This window comes from Astatotilapia calliptera, chromosome 1 (assembly GCF_964374335.1).
Source record: "Astatotilapia calliptera chromosome 1, fAstCal68.1, whole genome shotgun sequence".
Lineage (NCBI taxonomy): Eukaryota > Metazoa > Chordata > Actinopteri > Cichliformes > Cichlidae > Astatotilapia > Astatotilapia calliptera.
The window spans coordinates 24,488,023-24,510,709 of NC_137422.1; the positions used below are offsets into that span (position 1 = coordinate 24,488,023).

The following is a 22,687-nucleotide window of genomic DNA, read 5'->3' on the forward strand; positions in this document are numbered from 1 at the left end:
TACTTTAGCTTGCAATACCAACCATTCCTGGACTACCAAGCATAGGATAATAAAATGGAATCCCTGGTTTCATTACAGTGTGCTTTGAGAATATGCTGGCATCATTTTAACACATATATCATTATTTCATGTAATTTCCTTGATCTGAACAATAGTACTTTCTCTACAGGTCATTTTTGCAAAATAGAATAGTCCTTTTTAAACAACACATAAGTATGATTGTACACAAATGAATACAAATGTAGTTCAGTAAAAAAGGTTTTATTTGAAACACGGTCTACAAAAGGTTGAACTAAAGATCAATCATTTAAAAAGTCTGATAGTAAAACCTATCTTTCATTAAATGCCACTTTGCATCTAAAACTTTATGCAACTTTTATCAACTCAACACTTGATAAAAATTTGGTTGTTTATTCAGCTGGTTGTCAAACAAGAAAGAAACTCAAAAAGTACGAAAAAGATAGAATATCAAAAATAAAATTCAGTGTAGCAAACTAAATTGCTTTTATATATCAAACTGCTGCCATTTTGCAAAAAGACTTTGAATAGAAATCTTTATAGATACGAAAGATTTGTATCTATAAAGACTTGAGTTGTAGGAAATACAGTATTTGAACATGCATGAATATGCTACCTGTTCTCTTAAGTTGGATAATAAAAAAACATCTTACAAAAATGAATCAGACGTTAGGCAGAGTTATGCCCTGTATTTACACAAAAGTAAACATTACTTGTATAGAAAAATTTGTCGACTTTCTAATATGGAGCTTCAGCTTTAAAGTCTTATAGTCAAAGAAGAAATGTGCTCTTTCACGTTTGGCTTGCCAGTGTGTGTTAGAAAAGCAAAGAATGTTCTTCTTATGTTCTGTATTCAGTTTAGAGCAAGCTGAAGAGCTCTTGTCAGGTATTACTGCTCACATCTTAGGCAGTGATTGGCATGTTGTCCCTGTAAGTTGGCCTTTGAGGAGCACTGTAGCTGCACAGATCCTGGTAGATGCGGGCCATCTGGTCAGTGGCCGCATCATCAGACATCTCTAGGTTTGGGTTGTTGCAATAAGGCTGGGCACGACGCATGTTCATTGTCTCAAGCACGTGCTGGCAGTTCACTGAAGTGATCTGCCATGAGGAGAAAAAAACCCCCAAAAATTATGTTTTTAGTTTTTTCTCAGAATAAAGCCATAACTAGCTCTTGTTTAAAAACTATCAAGGCTCAAAAATAAAGTGATATTTCTAATGCTTTACTAGTCAGCACTCTGAGTGAAACATGTTATCATTTCACACGTCTTACCTGGACGATGATCAGTTTGTTTTTGGCACTGTTGTGATCATGCAACTCTTCTCCAAAACACAGAGTCACTGTTGGATCAGGAGCAGGAATCTGACCCTCCTGGTACAGCTGTAGAGCTGGAGCATATAAAACAAACGAACGGCTGTTTAGATAATCTTCGCAAATTACCAGTATCTAGTCTTACTTCCTTTAAGTGAAAGAAATAGAAAACAAAGCTGTATTTTTCTGTAAATCCAAAATATGGAACCAATATAGAGCCTCACCTTGAAGAAACCTTGCTGTATCAAAGATCTTGACAACAGCATCCCTGTCGAGTTTGCCAGGCATTGAGCCATATTGCGAGCCCACATCTCCCAATCCGCTCCAGAAGACACGGCTCTGGCACAGCCTTTTGATGTAGATGCCGTCTTGGTTTGCACGGACCAATACACCTCTCTCCAGGTGGCCCAGAAGCTTGCGCGTGACATAGCGCTGCCGTTCAAACTCAATGAGTTCAGCAGGGGGGAAATAAACACTCTGCATGCTGTCTGAACTGTAGAGGGCACCCCGACCCAGGGGATGTTGCGGAGAGATTCGGCATCCTTCAGGATGAGTCACCAGTGTGGAGTGCATCAGCTTTCCTCCATAGTAAAAACTGATCATCATTTGGCAGAGGGCTATAGAAGAAAACATTTGGTCAGATTCAGAAATGAAAACAAATACGTACAAATGTAACAAAAATATGGAAGCTGAAAGCTTGTTTACAAGTAGATGATGTAAGGTCATGGATAACAATAAGCAAATACCTGAACTGAGACTGCTCGATGGCAAAGGTTCCTGATGCAGTGGGAAAGCTGTGAATTAGAGGAGGAAGAGGTGGGTTAAGGCCTTTTTTCAAGGCAGTGGACACAACCACAGTGTCATGTCTTTACTTTGCTGCGTCATCAGAAATGCCATTTCTCTATTACAATCTCACGAAGAAATAATCACAAGAGTCAGCAAAGTTTTACAGGATGTTAGTCAATTCTTCCATTGCAGAATTCAACAGTCAAGTAAATAACCTCCATTTAGCACCCACAAATGCAGAGACACTGAGTTTTCCGCTGAGTTTATTTTGTGAATAAATTCAAACTTATGTCTCTCAAAAGTGGTGTCACAACAACAGTGTGATATATGAAGGCTGAAACAAAAGACCCAGTGCTGTGAATAGCTTCATTTAATCTAGCTGTGTGTTGCATTGTAAACTGGGTACAAAGTATAATCTTACCATTGACACTGCCCTGGGACCAATATTCTGGACTGGCTTGGATGCTACAGCTTTCCTCCTGCAAAAGGACAATAATATAATAAGATGTTATCAAAAGCACCTTTGTACACTTTACAGCTGTGAAGAAGTGGGACGGTTTTCATGCTGAGTGTAACAAGTGTGAACCCCGTGAAGTGCGCGAAGTACTGCAGGAGACGGCACAGTGTGGTAAGGGGGAAAAAAAGTGACAAGAAAGCTAAGTGACAATAAAGGCTAAGTGCATCTAAATATATGTGGGAGGTGGGGTGGAATGAAAAAAAGACTTTAAAGTTAGACAACATCTCACCTCTTTAATGAGCTCTTCTAGCTCGGGGTTGCAGTCCATATCTGTGATCTCACCAGAGCTGGTGGTAGCTGTCACAGCCATCACTGAACTTTTGCCGTCTGTGGGTGAAAGAATAGTACACAATGAGTCGGTTCAAAGTACATATATACTCTTTTAATTATTCACTGCTATAGGAACTACAGTCTGTAATAAGTATTTTGCTCTCAGTTCTAATCACAAATGAAAAAGTGATTTTGCTAACTGCTAGAGATAACAGAGTGTATTGTGAGATATGCCGTGTACTGTGAGATAACACAAACTCACGTTTTTGCTCTTCTTCTGGAACAATGCGGTACACTTTATAAGGCTCAGAAATATCAAGCTGTGACCTCTCAGTCACCTCCTCGAAGTCAGGGCTTTTATTCAAGGCGCAGCGAAGTCTGGTCTTCCATGTTGCAGGCTCAGCCTTGTCCCCCTCCTTATACTTGCCTTTAAACACAGCCCAGGCCTTGAGGATACAAAGCAAAGTATATGATTGTACTGGATTAAACCGTAAGAATTTAAGAAGAGACATGTACATCATTTTTGTAAACTGTTCTTGAGAAAGAAAGAAAAAAGAATGAAAGAAAGAAAATCTAAGTTATATAGCTACACCACAATGCATTAAAATGCATCGACACTTCATAAGATAATAACTCTAAGGTAAAAATGCACAAAAAGGACAAAAAGAAAAAAAAGTGAAAAATTATTTTAATAGTCTAAATCACACAAAAGAATCAGCCTTACAGTAAGAGGAGAAGTGTTGGACAGCTTTAAGAATCACACCAGTTCTGGTTTTAGCCGCAAAAAAAACAAAACAAAAAACAAAACAATCTTTAAATGGGGCAAAATGAGACAAACCTTAAAAATGGATGCGTCTATTTCTTGGTTGTAATCCTGTTTTCCTGCGTGTTTCCATGGAATTCGGAACATAGTGCGGCTTTCATCCTCCCACAGGAGTCCAGAATACTGCGCACTTTGGATCTGCTCAATCAGCCACTGCTTCAGTCGCCGACCTCCCGTGTTTGACATCTTGATGGTGGAAACTCTCTTTTTAGATGGCGCGCTTATATCTATATGTGGAAAATGTCGCGTAAAGTTCGTTAAATAGTATAAGTTAACTTTCTTTAAGATATTATGAAAATGTCTTATTCGAGCCGAAGTTTATAAAGCGCTATCGTCTTTTTTAAAAAGAGAGATTAAAATCAAAGGCACTTACAGATTGACAGGTAGATAAGCTCTTGGCACGGGGTTGTGATCTTGATAGAATGCGCACTGTCAGATTTAATCAAGTGAGCTCTCCGAAACGCATGCCTTTAAACTTTTTCGTGCCCCGTGTCATGAATGAATAAATCTGTGGTAGGATTTGACAACGCTGCCACACTCTGACCAATGACGAGTACTGACGCTTCAGTAAGACTGCCCATACCGGAAGACTTTTTCTTCTAACCGTGGGCATTTACAAGAAATGGCCTGACACAGACGATGGTTATAAAGTTACTGCCTACGCTAAAAGCTGCGTGGACGCGGCGCTATGAATAAACCCGTAAAGTCACAAGTTACCTTGTGCTTTGAGGGGATTTCTACTCTCCAGACCAAGGTACTATATCCCTTCTGCGCCCACTCATCCTCCGATGAGAAAGTTTAGAAGGTTGTGCAGGTAAAAGTGGTCAGCTGTCAGTGCGATGGTGAGGTGGACTGATTCCATGTGTCAGAGACACCTGGAAGATGTTACACCGTTACCGTTATTTAAAATGATCGTGATTATATGTGAAATATTAGGCTCAAAACGGGGAACCGCAGCGTATTATTAAAACAAAACATTAACTATTATTTTCCCAGTAAAAACATTTACTGTTATTCTCTGTCCATCATGAAATCCCTGTGACATCATTTAGGGACTAATGTGCCTGTTTATTACAGAAACTGACACTTACTGTCATATTTGAACTAAGATTTCAAACAGAAACATCAATCTGCTTCTCACTTTTATATGAACATAGGCTTATATGAATTTGTGTACACCAAAAATGTAGAATACAAAAAAATAAAGTAGTAAGCTAATTAAATACTCGATTCTTTATGCACATGTAGAGTGATTTAAATAATTTCATCATCTGATAAAAAACAAGACTTGGTAGATGTAGTTGGGATTCAGTTATGGTAAAATGGTAAATGGCCTGTATTTGTTTACTAGTCCTAAGGACCCCAAAGCGCTTTACACATCCAGTCATCCACCCATTCACACACTGGTGATGGCAAGCTACATTGTTGCCACAGCCACCCTGGGGTGCACTGACAGTTCAATTCATTATACATGTCCTAAGAGAAGACTTCCAGTTAGCATTTTAATATTTTGCTGAACTGTAAGGTTCTGGAAATCCTGCCAACAGTTAACCTGTCTGGACATGCCTATGTGATTACAAAAATCCCCCCACCCCACTTGGTGTGTACAGGAATATTAAGTAAATACACACTTTCAATGATATACTGCTGTTTAGAGGAGGAAACTGGAAGCAACCCCACCGGCCCAGCAGGAATAATTTCCAAGGAAAGACTTACGCTTCACTTCTTGGAAGGCTGGCTTCATAACGTAATCCTTATTTTAGACTGATATTTGTTTCACTATGTCAAACAATGAAAACCTTAAGGAAAAAAATGAAATTAATTTCATTATTTTAATCATTGTAACGTTTTATCCTCAAATATACATCTCAAGCTAAATCTGCTTTTTATGCTTTACTATAAAGACAAAGACACACCGTTATCTTCATAGGGTGGATTTATTAACAATTCCATTATTTCTCCATCACTGCATTTCATTATAAAACACAACAAACAAAACACCATAAATACACAATTAGGACAACAAACATTATCCACAAAACTATAAACAGAAATTCTTTAAAAATCTGTTTTGACACAGTAAAAAGATAACATCAGAGCTTCGGTAAAATCAGGAAGACTTTAACATTTGGACTACAGACATCCTGAATATGTAGTTATACTTTAAATTCAAATTCCCAAATTTAACCTGCTGTTAATAAACTTAAAGGAACATTTTGCCTTGTTTTCAATATATTTTTAGGTGTCACTCATAGTGGTTTATTTGTAATGTCCACAGTGCGGTCTCCGTGTGTCAACCTACTTAAAAAGGTTTGGCTCTTCTTTAATCCTGTGTGCCTGGTGAGGGATAACTTAGTACCAGTCCTCTCAGCCCTGCAATGAATGCAAAGAAGAAATAATTGCTGGGAACTGATAACAGTTTTCTTTTTAGCCTCACAATATTCTGCTAGTTTATATAAAGACTTGTTTTGTTGTTTTGGTGTGGATTTCTGATACTAGATTTTGTAACAAATATTGGTACAAGTGGTGTGTACACAGCTTGGAATTTTCTCTACGGTGAACCAAATGAAAGTGAAAGTGCTAACTATACTGAAAGAGCAGTATCCAACTATGTCAACATGAATACTGTAAATTACATAGGCAGTGATAAACTCATTGTTTTGTGATCTTTGTAGGTGGCTAGTACAATGCTTATGATGTATGTTGCAGCTATTTATAGGTAGGATGAATGTTACAACAAATTTCATGCTGTCAAACCTACAAACACAAGAAGCAGTGCTGATATGCAAACTTGTACGTATCAAATCAACCATCAGTTTGGTTTTAGATTTAACTGAGATTTAACAGACTAGATATTTATATAACTATAGGCAAAATGTTCATTTAAGATGCCGTTAGTTGATTATGGCATTAAGGCTGCTGAGCTGAACATTGCAGGAGTCCATGTGGAAACAAAGGTCATCACTCATCATGGCTAAGGTGCTGAGGTGTTTAGAGTAAGGCGTCTGTGAGCACCAATACCCCTGTTTTGGTTGTAAGGGACTGTGGCGGGTACTGGTAGTGGTTATAGGTCTGTAGCACAATTCTAAATCAACCTCCATCTCTTCTTAAAAAAACAGACGCGAATAAAGTAAAAAGTGCTCGATATTATCTTATGCTTTTAGAGTTGTATGAATACATGTAGGTTAGATATGACTGAGGGTTGATTTGGAAATGAGTACAGAATAGTGGGTGCTGCCTATTTCCAGGCAGCAATGGGAACAAGTTTGGCATGACCAGACTTGTGTTTCAGCCGCTTCCTTCATCATCACCATCAGCATCAGCATTGGATCGCATGGATGGGTAGTCACTGACAGTTATCCAGCTGTGATCACCTCCCCTCTTCTGGCTCTGCTGTTGCTCTGTGTACTGGCTCAGCAGGGCACCCACCTGCTCCTGGTCATTGAATGGACTGGGACGGAAACTTGACCGTAACCATACTCTGTACTGAAGAAGAGAGGGGAAAGGAAAACAGTTAATTAAAATAACATTTTTTATGGTTAAGATCAAACTACATAATACAATTTTACATAACTCACTGCCATATATTTTATATACACGAAACAGGCAAATATTTCAAGCCTTATTTGTTTTATTTTTTTAATGACAATAATTCATAGCTTATAAAAATCAGAAATCCAGTATCTCAAATTAATAACATTTTTTCAAATTGAAAAAGAATTTACCATAAGAAATATCCAACTTCTGACAAGTACATTCATTAATACACAATACTTTGAGCTCCTTTACCACTAAATACTGCATCAGTGGAGTGTGGCATCGAAGCAATTAGCTTGTGGCACTGCTGAGGTGTTACTGAACACTTCGGCAGTGCCGCAAGCACGGCTTTAGCCTGTCTTTATTTTTGGTTCAGGTGTTTCTTGTCTTCCTCATAGTTTATCTGTGGGGTTAAGGTCAGATGCAATAGAGAGTTGGCTGGCCAGTCAAGCATGGTAATGCCATGGTTACCAAACCATTTGGTAGCAGAGTCTTGATGCATGCTCAATCATCCATGATCATCTGGAGCATTCGTCACTTAGATGAGTGACAAAATGTTTCTCCCACTAAAAACACTACAACTAGATGAATAGAATCAACTTTCTGGCATTTGGCATGAGACACTGTGGGCAGGTGATGAGTTCTGCTGGAAAAGGAAACCAGCATCACCATAAAGCTTGTCAGCAGATGTGTGCATGGAGTACTCTAAAAATCTGGTAGACAGCTGCACTGACTTTGACTGGACTAAGCACAAAAAGCACCAGAAGAAAAAATGGCACCCCAAATCATCAGACTGTGGAAACGTCCCGCTGGACTTCCAACACCTTGGATTCAGTGCCTCTATGGTTTTTCTTCAGATTCTAGAACTTAAGTTCCCAAATAAACTTCTACTTTCACCTAAAAAGAGGATTTTGTCCCCCTGAGCAAAAGTCCAGTTCTTTTTCTCCTCAGCACATAAGTCTCCTTTGATACTGTCTCCGATTCAGGATATGACTGATATTATGAATGCGACAGTTGTAGCTCCTTTGCCAAAGACTGTGCTTTGTTGGCTCCTGATGCACTAACACCAGCCTCTGTCCACTCCTTGTGAAATTCACCCAATTTCTTGGCTCAACTTTACTCTCAAGGCTGTGGTCATCCCAGTTACTTTTCCTACCGCATTTTTCCCCCCTCAGTCAGCTTACCATTAATATGCTTTCATGTAACACTCTGGGAACAGCAAGTTTTTTTTAACCAATGATTTCCTGTGGCTTGCCCTCCTTGGGGAGGGCGTTGATGATCATCTGGACAACTGTCAACTCAGCAGTCTTTCCCATGATTGTGGTTGCATGTATTGAACTAGACTGAGACATGCACAATATTTACACTGACTGAATAGTAATCTTCAGATTTTCATGAGCTAAAATCCATATCAACACAATTAAAACAAAAAATTGCAATGTTTCACCATGTAATGAATTCAGGACATAATTTTAAAATGTAAAGTGTACTAAGTTATTTGAAATTTAAAAAAAAACAAACTTTTAAAATATTAGTTTTTTTTTTTAGATTTGCTAGTATAGTGACTTTTTATTATAACTGTATTCATACTGTAAGTTACAATAACAAATATACAACATAAATTGTCCTCCCTAAAATTCACAGATCTCCTTGAAACATAGTTGCCTCATACCACATCTACAGTGTCTTCAAACAGTACATTAGTCTGCTTAACATTGAGAAACAGGTGGATTATAAGCTATAAATACATATCCACCCAAGTTTCATTAGAGAACATGTCAAAAGAATAGTTTGAGTATTCATACCGAAAAGCTAAATTTACAGAAAGTAGCGCAATTAAAATGGTGACACACTTGTTTAGTTTTTTTCATGGAAAATGCAACTCTCTTGTTCCTCTTTTTCTAAACCTATATGCAATTTGTGCAGCTTTGTGATCATATAGATACATATCTATGTCACCAGAGATACAAGTGTATTTTGAACCTTCTATGAAGTATTTATATTATTTATATTTAAAGTATATTTTAATTTAATTTAAACTGTCTTATGTGTTTAAAAAGGGAAGTGTGTGTGCATGTAAGTGAGAGCGCAAGAGAGAGTTGAATGAAAATTTGCTGCTCCAAATTGTTAAAAAAAAGTTTGTTTCCTGATCCAATAACACCGAAGTGAACTCCTTCAAATGATTGTAGTTAGGGGTGGGTGATATATAGACTATGTTCGATATATTGCAAGTTTTCCCATGTACGACGGTTAAAGTGGCTTTATCGTAACCATCAAGTATAAATTTCCATGGCAATATTGAACTGTCTGCATGTAATTCACTGTGAGGTTTATTTTTCCCCCACATGCTGCAAATGCATCATTAATCAGCCCCTCCCAACCGAAAAATGTTCTACCTGGTACACATGCGGTGAGCATGTGTGTTTATATACTACCAGGTAGCGAGAAATATGGCAACAGTGGGAATTTCAGAGGAGCGAGAGGATGAGACGCACTGTCATTTGTATTTCACAAGGAGGACATCAAACAAAATGCGGTAATTTGCAAAACGTGCTGTAAAACTATTGCCGCAAAAGGTAGCAGTACCCCAAATTTTTCCCACCAGCTGAAAAGTCATTCATTGCAAAATGAACAATGTTTTAAAACTCTGCATGTCAATGTCTCCCTACACACCAAAGAAAATGTTAAATAAACCAGCTGCGATACCTGTGAATGTTCTTGGTCTAGGGTTGACCACAGAAAGAGTCTTACTGTGACAGTACTATCATATGTGAAAAACCTCTGTGCAACTGATGGTTAAAAAATGGTTAAAATAAAACATTTCGATTCATTCAGATGTTTTTTGTATTCAAAGTTGGAAAAAAATATTGAATGGTTGATTTGAATGAGTATACCAGTGCAATTTCAGGCACTACATGCTTGAAAATAACACTTGTTTTTGGAGGTTATTTAAACATATCGTGATATATATATATTGTGTATCGTGATACAGCTTTAAAAAAAACAAAACAATATTAGATTTTCCTCACATTGCCCAGGTCGAACTGTAGTACAGTTTATTGACTTTTCAGAGCTAGATATAAACACTAGAAGTCGCTAGAAGGGGTGGTTATCAATAAGTGTATTATATGCAGCAGCATTACTTTGCAGTAAACATTTAAACGTTTGTTTAATAAAAGGTCAAAAAGGGAGGAGCTGTAATGATGTCCAGGAATTCTTCAATTATTTTGTGCAATACCTTACTCTTTAATGAAGTGAAAGTCTCCATCTTCCTAAAATTAGTACTGTCACACTCACCCTAAAAACCAAACAGAGCACAACTGACTCATAATATTAACAGAACTGTAAAAATTAATAACAATTCAAAGCAAAGATTTAAGATAAGCCATCAATAAACTCAGTCATATCCGAATCCTGTACAACACCTGCTCTTATCTGTCATTATACCATCTTGATAAAGAACATGAATCATGTCAGAAGTGTTTCACGTGGTACACAAACTGAAAGTAGAAACTCATAAAATCGGTAGAAGCTCACCCAGTGATGAATTTGTTCAAGTCATAACATTAGTAAATTCTGACAAGGCTCCAGTTTATTGCCCAACTTCACAATGAAGGCAACATGAAAGATCTGCACCTTTTTAAATTCATCATGCTACTCATAAGCAGATAGATCTGTGGTCATCACTGCCACCACTCACCAGTGCACCTGCACACCCACACAAACACGCTTTCCAATTGTCAGATTGTTCTTTTTGTAAATGACAACTCAGTGATCCAGTTACAAGCGAGCATTTGGCTGGGTTACAATATTATGATATGTAGCAAATTTATAGATAAATTTAAGGCTTTTTAGAGAAATTGAAATTTAAAAAGCCTGGAGCTGTTTTGCTTCATTCAGTTTCAGGAACTTGTTTTTCTAACCTTTGTTGAACTTTTACAGAATGTCTACAGACTACAAAGCTTTAGTCACTATGTATATTACGCTGTATCTCACATGCACTGCAACCATGACCACTGATACACAATGTTGCTAGAGCTGTATTGAAGACATTGCTGAATTCAGATTCTTCACTTTCTATCTGAGACACATGTGGGAAAATCACAAATACACAAAACCTATTTCCCTTTAAATCCTCGAAGTCAATGCAAAGTCTACAAATAATGACCATTTTTTTTTCCAGTCATGTTATTTTGCAAGATGCTGACAGTAATGGTTAAACACGTGATGAGCAGTACCGAGCTAATGCAATCCCAGCAAACCCCCTACAGTTCCCCTTCTGTGTGCAACAACTACTTAAGTGCCAATGGAATGGAATCACAGTTAGAGCTATCGCTAAATAAATTAGATAAAATTATGCAAAATGTTTAAGCCAGTGTTTGAAATATTATTTCAAACACTGGCTTAAACATTTTATCTATCTATCTATCATATATATATATATATATATATATATATATATATATTATTATTATTATTAAAACACTTTACAGTAACATTACCAATAAATTAAAAATGTATGGTTAATTAAACAAATTAGTTTTTACTATTAAACTAATGGTAGAAAGTTTGGGAACAACTGAAGTAATCTAAACTTATCTGGTTAATAACTGTTGTTTGAAACATGTTTTGGATAGTTATAATGTAAACATGCAACTGATACTTAGAATACTTGTTTTAAAGAGTATACTGGCAGGTAGGGTGGCAGTGGTTTAAAATCACAAAACTGTGAACCTGGAGACCACAGTTTGTGTCCTGTTTCATGAACTGTTTAATTTCATTTTCACTTTTGTTTACTTAGGCTTTGTCTTGCTTTTGGTTAGGCGTAGGCACCAAGATAAGTCAGGTTTACAAAAAGGTGAGCTTTTCTGTTAAATTCAAGTTAGGAGAAGGACCACTCTTAATGTTGCCAACAAGCGTCCACCACATGGCTGAAGCTAAAGGAAACCATGGATATATTTGAGATTTTCTTTAAATACACAACCATACTTACCTGGAAATATTTTCTAGAATAAACCATACAATAGGAAGTTAAAATTCACATTTAAAGGGGACCTATTATGGTACTTTGCATTGCCATGTTTTTATTTCTGGACTATGTGGACTTTATCTGATTCATAGTTTAGTTCTTCTAAACTTTGGTGCAGTTTCTTAATTCCCACTGTATTTGGACAGTTGACTCAAAGGCTGGCAAAACAAGCCATCCTTAAGCTGCGAAAACAGAAAAAACCCATCTGAGAAATTGCTACAATATTAGGAGTGGCCAAATCTACAGTTTGGTAAATCCTGAAAAAGAAAGAAAGCACTAGTGAACTCAGACATCCACAGAAGACAACAGTAGTGGATGATCGCAGAATCATTTTCATGGTGAAGAGCAAACCAAGTGAACAACACTCTCCAGGAGGTAGGCGATATTCAAGTCCACCATAAAAAATTTAAAAAAAAAAAGACTGCATGAAATTAAATACAGAGGGTTCACAGCAAGGTGCTAGCCACTCATAAGCCTCAAGAATAGAAAGGCTAGATTGAGAAAAAAAAAAAAAACATCTAAAAAAGCCAGCACAGTTCTGAAAAAACATTCTTTGGACACATGAAACCAAGATCAACCTCTACTGGAATGATGGCAAGAAAAAACAGGTATAGAGTACATTATAAGAACAGCTCATGATCCAAAGTATACCACATCATCTGTAAAACATGGCGGAAGCAGTATGATGGCTTGGGCATGCATAACTGCCAGTGGCACTGGGACACTACTGTTTACTGATGATGTCTGTGAAGGTTCTCAGTCATCCAGGTCATCGTAATCTAAGGAGCTTGGAAAGAAAAGCGTCTGGACTTGTTGCTTGAAGATGTTTCACCTCTCATCTGAGAAGCTTCTTCAGTTCTAGGGTCAAAATGTGGAGAGTTCCCGATTTAAGCCCTGCGGGAGTGTCCCCCCAAGAGGGACCTCTACCTAATCACACGAGCCAAGGTGTGAAAATGAGTGTAGGTCACAATCAGCCAAGGTTTCGGGTGAGCTCACTGTGAAACCTAGCCCCACCCTATCATGTGATTTCCTGAGGTCAAATGGCCCAGGATGTGAGTGGGCATTAAGGTGTCTTATTGATGATGTGACACAGTACAGAAGCAGCTGAATTAATTTTTGGGGTGTTCAGAGACGTACTGTCTGCTCAAATCCAGCTAAATGCAGCCAAATTGATTGGGCGGCATTTCATAATACAATGACAAAGGACAATGACGCAAAACATACAGCCAAAGCAACCCAGTGGAATATTTTTGAATGGCCAAGTCAGTCACCTGATCTTAAGCACAATAAACATGCATTTCACTTGTTGTAGACTAAACTTTAGACAGAAAGGCCCACAAACAAACAGCAACTGAAAGAAGCTGCAGTAAAGGCCTGGCAGAGCTTTAAAAAGGAAGAAACCCAGCATCTGATGATGTCCATGAGTTCAAGACTTCAGGCTATCATTGCCAGTAAAGGGTTTTCAACCAAGTATTTGAAATGAACATTTCAATTTTAGTTTTTCAATTTCTCCAATTACTTTTGAGCCCTTGAAATGAAGGGAGTGTGTTAAAAATTCTTTAGTTCCCCTTTTTTTTTTTTTGTTCAAACCACCAAATTAAAGCTGAAAGTTTGCACTTCAACTGCATCTGAGTTGTTTTATTTAAAATTTATAGTGGTAAGTCCTTTAGTTGGTTACGAGAGGTGTAGAAGTGTGTCATGGGAGTTAGGTCCTGGATCAATAGGAAGTGCAACAAGTTGTCCATAGAATCTACGAAACAAAGGCTCACAGCTCTGGACAGAGGCCATGGGAATAAATGGCCTTTTCTCCCAAAACCTATCCAGGGTACACTCTCAGCTGCAAGTACAATAGTATGAGGGCAAATCCATGCAGAGCTTAAAAGGAGCAATAGTGAAAGAACATCTTGGAGAGAAAGGTGTCACACAACACCAGCCTAAGAGCAGACCAAAGCAACCTTTCAGAAGAAAAAACATTCAATAACAAGTCTCCAGAATTAAGACCTGAATAGGACCAGGACCTGACATCCAAACGTACTGGGTAAAGAAGCTAACTGCACTTCACAAAAGCCTGGCAAAAAACAAATAAGTGGGATGCTAACAGCAGGTGTTCATCCAGGTGTTCAGACTGGCTAAAGCGCCATCTACTGGTTGATAGAGCAAAACATCAAGACTCTAAGAACAGTAGTCTAACCTGAGTATGGCTTGGAATGATGAGAAGAAAGTCTAAAACTCAGTAATCTACACATTGGAAGTACCTCCATGAGGTAAAAAAAGAAAAAAGATGATCAGAAGCCAGCTCAATAGAGGGAATAAGATCTAAGATATTATAATACACATGCTTTATTGGTCATCAGCTACCCATCTGGAAGAATAAGCTGGCCACAGAAGGACATGGATGCCACTCATGATCGATGTGCAACTTGCTAAGAAACATTTAACTAAATATTAGTCTGGGTGTATGTATATATTTGAGCATGTATTTTTACTTTCGATCCTGTATGAATTAGACAAAATCTAAAATAACTTCAAACTTGTGCACCCACTTCTTGTTTTTTTAAAGTTACTGAAGATGTATGCTGCATAATGATTCCACCCAATGAAAACCCAAAATTACAATGACATTCATGCCCATGATGAGTGGATGTAAACTTGACGACAACCTTATGCATATATGTATTTATATATAAGAAAAAAGCAAGGTAATATCTGAAAGTGCATGAATCAAAACTAAAAACATTACAGGAATGTTTTTTTAAATGTGTGATCACAAATTAGGCATTCTAAAAGTTAAAACAGCTATGCAAACCTGTGAAGCTGCTGGTGGCAAAAACAAAACAAAACACAAGCTATTTTTTAGAAAGGTGAGAAATGCAGAGATGATCCTCCTTGATGTGCAGCAGAGGAGCATTAGAAACCCTTGCTATGAGTTCTGAACCTAAGAGTTAGTACTAAGATGTGTTAGTGATTGAATGCAATATTAAGAACTTATGTACTATTTTAAAGACTGGATTACTGATTGACTAAATGAGTAATTGGCTTGCGTATACAAAAGACCATTATGCCATTGTGATATTAAAATATTTGAGGGTTTGTAAACCATTGCATATAACAGAAGATGTGTGCTGGTTTAGTTTTCCAGTTGTAAATCTCAGATCTGTCATTTCAAACGAATACTTCTTGTCCTCAACAAGAATTACAAGCAATTTAAAAAAAAAAAAAAAGAAGGTATGCAGCAGTTGAACAGATTAACAGTTGCTAGACTGACCACAGACTGCCTGTGCTGTGTAATGGTGTATGTGTCATATCCTGTGTGCATGTATGTGTGTGGGTCTGTATCAAAAATAACAGAGCACAAGAGTTTCTACAGAATGCCAGTATACCACAAAGCTACTGCTAGAAAAAGCACTTTAAAATTTGACTTTAAGCGGAAACACTGAAGTAGTAAAAGGGAGTTGGATGCATTCTGTAGGTAGTGTACAGTGTGTGTGCATTCATGTCTTCTCTGTTTCTTTGCATGTTTACCTCTGAGACTTGTGTAGTCTGGTACTCCTGCAGCTGCTGCTGGAAGCCATAGTTTGGCCCAACAAAGGAACGAACAGCTTTGACAGCAGACAGACACTCCTCCCAGCTATAGTGGGTGACAGTCATCAGGTAGGCCACCACCATGGTAGTGCTCCTTGATACACCTGCAAGGCTGCAAGAACACAAAGGACATTTGGCTTATTTGGTTCTTTTCATTAAGCAGCTGGATGTTTAATACCTTACTTCCTACGGTTAACTGGTAAAAAAATGGGACAGGCCACAAACCATCAGGACAAATGTCATGTTGACTGTGAAAGTACCTAAAAAAGACGGCTGACCTGTTCTGGTTTTGAGTAGGAAGCTGGCTGGATGTAAATACCTACCAGTGAACTAGACAAGATCCACCATTCAAGCGACATTCATGGATGAAGCTAATGCAATCTTTAAAATGCTGCAGTCTGGAAAGACATAAAAAAAGCACAGTAAAGTTTTCTGAGTCAATATAGTATTGCTCATCAAACAGAAAACAACAGTTACCTTTTACTAAGGTCATAGTAACATTTAAGGAGTGTAAAGCTAAAAATGGAATACACATTATAGGATATGAAAAAGGCCACCTTGAACTGAAACTGTGTTAAAGGCCCAAACATTGTGGTTCCATAAAGGTTGTTAAAACCATAATAATATACTAAGATTAGCTGTGGAAACTACAGATTACTCTCAGATTTAGAGATAAGTTCAGAAATGTGTGAGGTAGTTTCAACAGATTTATGTTATATCTCAGAAACAGGAGAACATACTGTGGTGTGTTTTTTTTCCCTTTAGCTACTCCAAGCTGTCATGTGAGAAAGAGGTTGGGTATGCTCAAACAGAGAGTCTGTGGTCGACCAGAGCACAGACAGTAGGGACAGACAAGGGAAGTAAATGCCGTCATTTTGTCTTAACTGCAAAATTTGGTCTTTTTCCAGCGCTGGGTTACTCAGTGCGAACAGAGGCATCGTTTTAGGTTTACACCAAAAATACAGCAAATGCCATTTCATGGGTAAATTTAGAAAATAAATCACCGCTAATTGTAAGATTGCAAAAAATCCACACAAAACATCTTCCAATATAAAGCAGCATAATGCAATGCTATTGCTCCTTAAATATCCTCCTTATACACTGTCAGGAAACACTGCTGGTGTTTTGCATAATCAAGAATTGCATGGCTGATAGCGCTGGTCTCCTGAGGAGCAGATGCTGGTTACTCAATAGCAGACAGGGTAACAGACTGGGGCTAAAATAGACTGTCACTTTACTTTTTTCCTCCTTCCTGAGATCCAAACTCTTCTTTAAAAGATGTCTCCTCAGCACTTTGTTCTGTCATCCTAGCACAGAAGTTTCCGGCAGTCTTGTTTAATATGCAGAAAACTAAGTTGTGACAAACATTTACGGTTAAGTAGAACTGAATAGGAGAACACTGGAATAAAAAATAGTCCTCTAGCAACAAAAAGCTGTTAGATTACTGTATGTTTAATATGCAAAATGAGCTTCTGTATTTCTATGGTGGTTTTTAAAAATATTATTATATTAATATGCCTAAAACAATAACAACAACAAAAAATCATTTTTAAAAAAAGAGCTTCCTTAGTTATGACCAAAGCACATCACGTTGATGCAAATGCAAAAGTTTACACCTTCATGCTCTACGCACACTAACAGACTTTCTCAGAGAAGGTTCAAAAAAAAGGGGAACCCCTGGCTCTCTACAAATATCTACATACATTGTTAGCAACTATATAAATAACATTTAATGCCATTTCAATTAAGCACTTGCTGTCTTGGGTGTGAATTCCTCATAGCATTTACTGTCTTCAGTGTGAATTTCACAAAACACTGACATCACAAAATGCATAGAAGCTTAAATAGGTTTAATCTGCTTGCTAGTTGCTAGATACATTTATTTTGTTATGCTCCTCATTGTCTGCTGCACAAATAACAATTTAAAAAAAGGGCTGTTTCTGCAGTCTGACCACAGTTTTGCTGTATTAGTATTATTTCAGTGATTTAGGACATAGGTCTAAGATTTGCTGTCACTTTAGTTTTTTTTTGTATAGTATGTGATGATTCCTAGCGAGGAAGTATCTAAGCACATCAACCTTAATCCTTTTCTGCTGAACTGAAGCAATCATAGAGGTTAAGGTTTTTCAGAAAGCTTTAAACTTTTACAAAATGTGAGACAGTTTCTGCTGTGTACCATCACCATGTAACAGAGGCCATCACATGTAATGACAGGGGCCCCTAGATCATGGCATGCATGGTGGGACGGCAGTTGGCCTCACCCTCGCATCACTCAGACCAGTGATTGTGACAGAGGGGGTTTATTAAAGCCCTGGGTGGTCGATGCAAACAGCCAGATGTCACACTTAGGTTTCCTTCCTCTGCTGCCTGAGGGAAGGACGCTTGATTGCGACAGTGGAGGTCAGACATCTCCAGCCCAACAATCATCAACTTCCAACCAGCCACTAAACCTCAGTTCTCACTAAGTTACATTTGACTCAGTACTACTTTTTTACAAACTAAAGCAAATAAAGTTCCCCTTCAAATCAAGGAGAGGTTGAGTAACTGTGGAGCTCAAAGTAACGCTGAGATTTTTTGACCCAACAAGGTAAAGTCTTTGACATAATATACTGGAGATTTATCAAATTCCTACTAATGTCCCACTTGTACCTATGCATGAACCCTGACTAACCACGTAGGGCACTAGTGCAGACATAACAACGTAATTCCTCTCCAACGCCAATAAAGACCTTAAAGTAAGCCATCAACCAGGGTCATATGACACTAAAGTTTAATGCTTAAACTCCAACTGAATAATGGCTCTTTACTGTCCCCTCAGTTCATGCTGCAAACTTAAAGCAACAAGGGATGTGTGAGGTCAAAGACTGCTATGACTAATGTGTCGTGTTAGCGCCAGCTCCCAGAGCAGCAACAAGTCAGACTCTGGATGAACAGTGACACATTAAACATACTTACTCATCTGTTATTTTTTCACTTAACCTTTCTCTCACAAGCACGTGAAAAAATAAAAGCCCTCTTTTGCTCAGTCTTTAGGAACAGAATGAAATGAAGTGAATATTAAATAACTTTAATCTATCATTAGATGGCTGTAACTCCTATGTATGACTACTGTTTGAGTTACTGCTCTTCTCCTCTCCTATAAATAGTCTACTGCATACATTTTGAAATTTGCAAAGGAACCAAGACTAGAGGGTGAAAAAGAATCCACCAATGTTTTTAAACCTTCATGTACGTGTTTACTCACAGGTTCTGGCTGGAAGCATCAGCTGCATGAATGCAAAGGTATGTCATGTCCTGCAAAACATTAGTGAAAAATGTTAGGAGACAGGCAACTAAATATTGGACAAGTTGTGTAATACTAATAAAAAGACACTCAAGTGAATTAGTGACATGATGTAGTAGCATCTCAAAAACACAGTGTCTTCAAAAGAAATTCAGCGCTCTGTGTAAGACTAAGAATACTTTCCCAGATTACAATTTTAAGTATTTGAGATTTCATCACACATGGTGTATAATATTATTTAAAGAATGACATTATTATAGATTAAAAAGAAATTACTGGATGCAAAAACAAGCTTAAAACCAGTTAAAGCCACAGTTGGCATGGAGCCCCAACAAGTTTGTTGTACATGTACAATGACAGCAAAGAGCTATTGCAATCTACTCTATTCTATGAAGAGGAGACGAGAGGGACTGTTTATTATCACAGCACGTTTCAAACCCCAATGACCTTTGATGTCATAGGCAACATAGTAATGCTGAACAATATAAATTGTGTATTAACATAAGCTGCCAAAGCTTTCTGCATTTAAAATAAGCATGTCTTGAGTAGTACAAGCGTCTCTGTGATCAACTGACTTTGATATTTTTGTGGCAGATTACAAAAAAATCTGTCATAACAATACAACAAAGGAGGCTCCAAACTGACAGAAGCTAAATTTATACGTAAAAAGAAATTATAGTAATTGGTGTCCTTAGTTTCTAAACGTTTACAGGTTTGTATTAAAATAGGAAGCGGCACGCACGGTAGTAAACACGTCCCTTTTCTGGAAGATATTGCTGGAATCAATTTCAAAATAAGCATACATATATTTTTTATATTTCTTCTGTTTTATTTGTACAATTTTCAGTTAATATATATATGAGGCATGGGGTTTTTTTGAATTTTGTTTTTGTTTAGAAAACATTGTAACCTTTTGTCAGTCTGGTTGTAGATCAATATCTAATGTGTTCCCCTGGTCTTGGTCAGTGTCCAACACTCAAAACAATGCATTTACAGTAAGCAGTGTGTGAAACCAGAGACAATGTGAAACTTACAGAGATATACTACGGTGGTGAATATCGGTGTTCTAAATCATATTTCTCACACTTAACCTTTTTCTTTACCAGAGTAAAAAAAAGTTCAGTTTTACACAAAATAAGATTCTGTCTTTTAATACACATGAACCTCATAATTTATCTGTCAATCTCAGTCTCAAGACTTCAAAGCAATCCAACCATAACTCATCACCACCCCCAGATGGCTGAAAGCACAAATTACATCATTAACATTGCACGCATGACCTTTAAAAAAAACACCAGGTAAGATTTTCCACAGAAAGTAGCAATTTTTAATCATAATACATCCAGAAATACTAACCATGATTTCCCACTAACCTCAAACACCGGTTTTGCATTGTTGTACACAGACAGGATGTGTGTGATGCCATTCTTAGATAAACTTTCTCTGTTTTCTGAATCTGTGACAAGGAGAGAGGGAAACATATCTCAACAGGTCCTTTGGTATGAATCTTACACAAACAATCATGACTTTGACCCGTTACAAGCAGCTACAGAAGCAGGTCTGTGAGTAGTTTGTTATCCTGCAACATTACTTAGTACAGATGGGCAAGTGGTCACTTGTCCCTGTCATTTTAGCTATATTTAGCCATTATACTCTTACCGTCATCAAGGCAGCTAAAGTTAGAATGTTCCAAATGCCATATTAACTTGAGGAGGTTGCATCGGACTAGAGTGAAACACAAGGCTCTGGATTGTTATTTTAGTTTTTATGCCACACATTGTAGCAGTTTAATTTTCTTGTGGGTGAGACTTTACAATATTACATTATTTTACTCTTTAAGCTACGAATATATGTGCTTAAAAGGGAGGGCTTATGTTAAAAATCTGCTTTCACTTTTTCATATAGAAGATTAAGTTATGTTGAGTTAAAATTCCCCTAATTAAACATTATTTGAGAATTAATGATAATATGTAAAGTGTGCTCAGAGCAAAATATTGTACTCTAATGCTACACTGAACACCTGGCCCAACTGGGCTTTCTATACTGTATGTAATTAAAGCAGTAAATCTACATACATGTTTGTCTTACCTCTTATATTCCCAAGGTAGAGTCCATCAACAACCTGTGAAGGAGCAGTCACAGACATGTTGCACTTAGATGTTCATTACAATTCAGCTTCAAGAACCTCGCATGAAAAGAACAAATGTTCTGATTCGAGCCAGATTGGATTTAAAGCTTAAGGCTAAAGATCCTAGTGGAGCTACGAGCAAAGGAAACGTTCCTTATGGCCATACAAGGCTTGAAGCAATGATGCATGGTTATCTGAATGATGTGATGGGTGGCAAACGGCCACTGAGTGTTACTGTACAGCTTTGGTACTATACCTATGGAACAATAGCTGTATGAAGGTAATGAAGTGCTGGATTGATTCTAATGAAATATCTCACTACAGTACCTGAACATTGTTGTGGCAGCTCAAAATAGATGCGGATGACAATTTCATTTTTAGGAAGAAATCGATATAAACAATCTTACTTTTTAATAAAAACAACATGAGTTAGCTTTTTCTTTTAGGAGGACCCTTTTCAGTTAAAAGGGTGCAATATCACAGCATCAAAACATGACATGCAGACACAGACACTTAACTTAAGGTTGGCATACAACAGTATTGTAGGTTAGAGTCTAGCACAAGAGCCCTGGCTTGGATCCAAATTTTGTCTTTTTTGGGGTTTTTTTTTGACAGGGCAGAGCGTGTCACGTGATTGATTAGCGACCAGTGATTGGCGCCTGCGTTCACCAGCATCGCTTTGGACTTTTAACCATCAAAAACACCCCCAAACAGCGTAATGACATGACATAAACAACAACAGCAAACCTACCTTATTCATTCCGTTGCCCATGGTATCCCTGGAACAGTCTGCGGTTAGCTAAAAGACTTTAATGCGTTAAAGAGCTAGGATATGGACTTTGAATCCAAAATGCGAGGTTAGCCTGTGTGACTGGACTCTTTAAGCGGTTAAATAACCTTCGCTTCAGACGCTACTTTTGCATATTTAACAGCATTATTAGATTAAACTGCTTTAAAACCCACTTGTATTTGTGTTAGCTTTGACCTCGTTTCAGCCCCAACAACAGTTCCATCATGCTGTGTCGTCTTCCGGATTGTTTTGACGTGAAGTGGGTGCAGCTGCGGGTTCATCCGGCGTGTGACATCACAGCAGGCGACACAACAACTGTGCTTTCTCAGCTTACACCTTCAGGGGGAAGCTAGAGATAAAGTCACAATCAGACCTAGTATACAGTATAAGATTTAAACGTAATTTTATGAGGAACACAGAAAACCCATAGTTATCGCTGCAATTTCGCCTCAGCCCCAGCTGGATTTGAACATTTTTCGTAATCTAACCCTGTGTGGTTGTTTAGTCTTTAATGTTAACCCTCTATGGTATGCTGATGCCTTCAGGCAGCAAACAACATTTTTGGTGATCATTATTATTATTTTGTGACACAAGACACCTCCGTGTTTAGCTAAT

General features: G+C 37.7%; 2 protein-coding genes across 2 annotated transcripts; both read right to left on the bottom strand.

Moving 5' to 3' along the window:
- Positions 1-245: 245 nt before the first annotated feature.
- On the bottom strand, positions 246-4,232 carry irf8 (interferon regulatory factor 8). The gene is made up of 9 exons (XM_026169681.2): positions 4,097-4,232; positions 3,739-3,950; positions 3,163-3,346; positions 2,860-2,957; positions 2,535-2,592; positions 2,074-2,121; positions 1,552-1,944; positions 1,289-1,404; positions 246-1,116 (listed from the first exon to the last, which is right to left on the bottom strand). Exons 2-9 carry the CDS (start codon positions 3,907-3,909, stop codon positions 922-924), a joined length of 1,263 nt encoding a protein of 420 aa, XP_026025466.1. The 5' UTR covers positions 3,910-3,950; positions 4,097-4,232; the 3' UTR covers positions 246-921.
- A 1,409-nt stretch (positions 4,233-5,641) lies between these two features.
- On the bottom strand, positions 5,642-22,335 carry dusp22a (dual specificity phosphatase 22a). Its single transcript, XM_026169703.2, has 7 exons — positions 22,034-22,335; positions 21,243-21,276; positions 20,528-20,610; positions 19,116-19,165; positions 16,195-16,269; positions 15,812-15,983; positions 5,642-7,209 (listed from the first exon to the last, which is right to left on the bottom strand). The coding sequence occupies exons 1-7, from the start codon at positions 22,052-22,054 to the stop codon at positions 7,012-7,014; spliced, it is 633 nt and encodes a 210-aa protein (XP_026025488.1). The 5' UTR covers positions 22,055-22,335; the 3' UTR covers positions 5,642-7,011.
- Positions 22,336-22,687: the final 352 nt, after the last annotated feature.